The sequence below is a fragment of the Manacus vitellinus genome, unplaced genomic scaffold (assembly GCF_001715985.3).
Source record: "Manacus vitellinus isolate BGI_N305 unplaced genomic scaffold, ASM171598v3 scaffold_64_pilon, whole genome shotgun sequence".
NCBI lineage: Eukaryota > Metazoa > Chordata > Aves > Passeriformes > Pipridae > Manacus > Manacus vitellinus.
Window position 1 is genome coordinate 146,858 of NW_021940718.1, and position 2,360 is coordinate 149,217.

Sequence of the window (2,360 nt, forward strand, 5' to 3'; positions counted from 1 at the left end):
GCAGCCCCTTCCCTGCCACCACGGACGCTGTTGTTGGCCCTGGCCGGTGTGGAGATGTGGGAGAGGCTGTGGGAGCAGCACCAAGGGGTTAACAGGTCCCCGGGGGGGAGCCTGGAGGGACTCACACCCTCTGCCCAATCCCGGGAATCCCTCTGTGCTAATTGAGCACTAAGCAGATCAAAGGCTCCAATCAGGGAATCAACACCCCCCTGGCCTCATCTCCCCCAGCCCGGGCTGCCCTTTGTCTGGAGAAGGAGAGCAGGGCAATGTGGCTTCTCCCCAGCCTGGCCTGGGCTCTCCTGGGCCCCGTCCTGGGGTCGGAGCTGAGCGTGCAGGAGAGTTTGTTGTTGAAATCCTTGGGCCTGAGCACCAAGCCCAGCCCGAAAACCCCCACCCCGGTGCCTCCCCTGCTCTGGAGGATCTTCCAGAAGAGAAAGACGCCTCCCCCGATGGACAAAGACCCCCTGGATGCCTGTAGGGTGGAGGAATTTAATGTCCCCGGGAACATCATCCGAGTCCTCGCTGACCAAGGTACAGACACGCTTTGGGGGCTTTTGGAGGTCCCTCATTTTCTGGGATGAGAGGCTTTGCCTCATTCCTTCCTTTCCCTGAGGCTGAGGGAGGACAGGGCAGTGCCCAGAGCTGGTTTCCAGGAGAGATCCCTGCAGTGTGACCTCGGGTCCCTGGGGATGTTGCAGATGGGTTATTCTCAGTTTAAGGGTGAGGGTGTGGGGCTGTCTTGGAACCCCCTAAAGCCACCCAGAGGTGCTGGTTGGATCCCAGGTGACTGGATTGGCCTGTTGGGCTCACAGTGGTGGAGGTGACTCCTCACCTGGGCAGGGGGATGTGGCTCCATGGCCGGGTCTGTGGGTGCAGGGTCGGGCAGGGATGGGATGCTCGGCCCTTTGGCTGTGTCCCCCCTTCTCCTCACTGATCCCACACCTCTGGCTGACCCCACAGCACCTCTGGCTGACCCCACAGCTCATCTGGCTGACCCCACAGCACCTCTGGCTGCTCAGCCCCTCAGAGCCCTTCTCAGTTCACTGGGAACTGTTCGGTCCCTTTGAGGCCTCAAGGCAGTACAGGACTCCTTTCTCTTGTGGTTCCATTTTTCCCTGTGGAAACCAAAGGCTGGATAAACCATTCAGCTCCCTGATTTGCTGCTGTTTTGCCCTCCTTTCCCCTCCATCCCAAACCCCTCCCTGTCCTGGGGGAGGTGGTTGCAGCTGGGGAAAAATAACACCTTGAGGTGTGAAGTAGCACCCAGAGGAGATGCTGGAGTGGCAGCAGCATCCCAGTGCCACAGGCTGGAGCCCAGTTTGTGCCCCCAGCCCTTCCTGAAGGCCATGCCAGGGGGCTGATCGCCCTCCCTGCAGCCTCATCAGCTCCATCCAGCCCTACCAGCCCCATCTTCCTCTTACTGTGCCCAAACTGGAGCCCTGGGAGGCCGATCCTGCCCAGCCCGAGGGTCCAACCGCCCCCACCTCTATTTCTCCCTCTCTGTCAGGCCCCTTCATGCCCGAGGAGCAGCCCCAGGGGTGGCTGTGCCTGCGGAAGCGCCTCTTCTTCAACCTCTCCGTGCTGGAGGAGGGCGAGCGCTTGACCATGGCCCAGCTGGAGATCAAATTCCACCACAATTCCTACCACCCCTCCCGCCAGGGGCAGGTCTTTGAGCTGAGGCTCTTCCAGCCCCCCGAGGTGTTCCCCCCGGGGGTCCCCGAGCCCGGGCAGAGCCCGCTGGTGGAACAGTCCTTCGCTCAGCTGCACAAGTCCCTCCTCTTCAACCTGAGCTCGGCGGCGAAGGAGCGGAGGACGCGCGGCAGGAACTTGGGATTGATCCTGGAGATCTCGGCGGGCACCATCGGGGCTTTGGGAGCCCCGCGGGGCCTCTGCTCCGGCATCGACTCCTTCCTGGACACCTCCCTGCTGGTGGTGACCCTGAGCCAGCAGTGCCAGGCCCCCCGGAGGAGGAGGAGGAGGAGGAGGAGGAGTGCGGGGCTGCCCCCGCTCACCCCCAGCAACCTGTGCAGGGCGCGGCGGCTCCACATCAGCTTCAGCGACGTGGGCTGGGAGAACTGGATCATCGCCCCCCAGGGCTACCTGGCCAACTACTGCCGGGGGGAGTGTCCCTTCCCCCTGACGGCCGAGCTCAACAGCACCAACCACGCCGTCCTGCAGACCATGGTGCACTCGCTGGACCCCCAGGGCACCCCCCAGCCCTGCTGCGTCCCCGTCAGGCTCTCCCCCATCTCCATCCTCTACTACGACAACAGCGACAACGTGGTGCTGCGGCACTACGAGGACATGGTGGTGGACGAGTGTGGCTGCAGGTAGAGGGGGAGCAGGGGGGGGTGGCTGCC

At 63.3% G+C, this 2,360-nt stretch overlaps 1 protein-coding gene across 1 annotated transcript; it reads left to right on the top strand.

Annotated features, from left to right (window-relative positions):
- Positions 1-9: 9 nt before the first annotated feature.
- On the top strand, positions 10-2,354 carry GDF1 (growth differentiation factor 1). Its single transcript, XM_018083502.3, has 2 exons — positions 10-531; positions 1,508-2,354. The coding sequence occupies exons 1-2, from the start codon at positions 267-269 to the stop codon at positions 2,332-2,334; spliced, it is 1,092 nt and encodes a 363-aa protein (XP_017938991.2). The 5' UTR covers positions 10-266; the 3' UTR covers positions 2,335-2,354.
- Positions 2,355-2,360: the final 6 nt, after the last annotated feature.

What these genes read in the sequence shown, in the direction of transcription:
- GDF1 (XM_018083502.3), top strand. Translation starts at nt 267, where the DNA reads ATGTGGCTTCTCCCCAGCCTGGCCTGGGCTCTCCTGGGCCCCGTCCTG. An exon ending in CCGAGTCCTCGCTGACCAAG is followed by an intron (nt 532 to 1,507) that starts GTACAGACACGC and finishes CCTCTCTGTCAG; the next exon opens with GCCCCTTCATGCCCGAGGAG.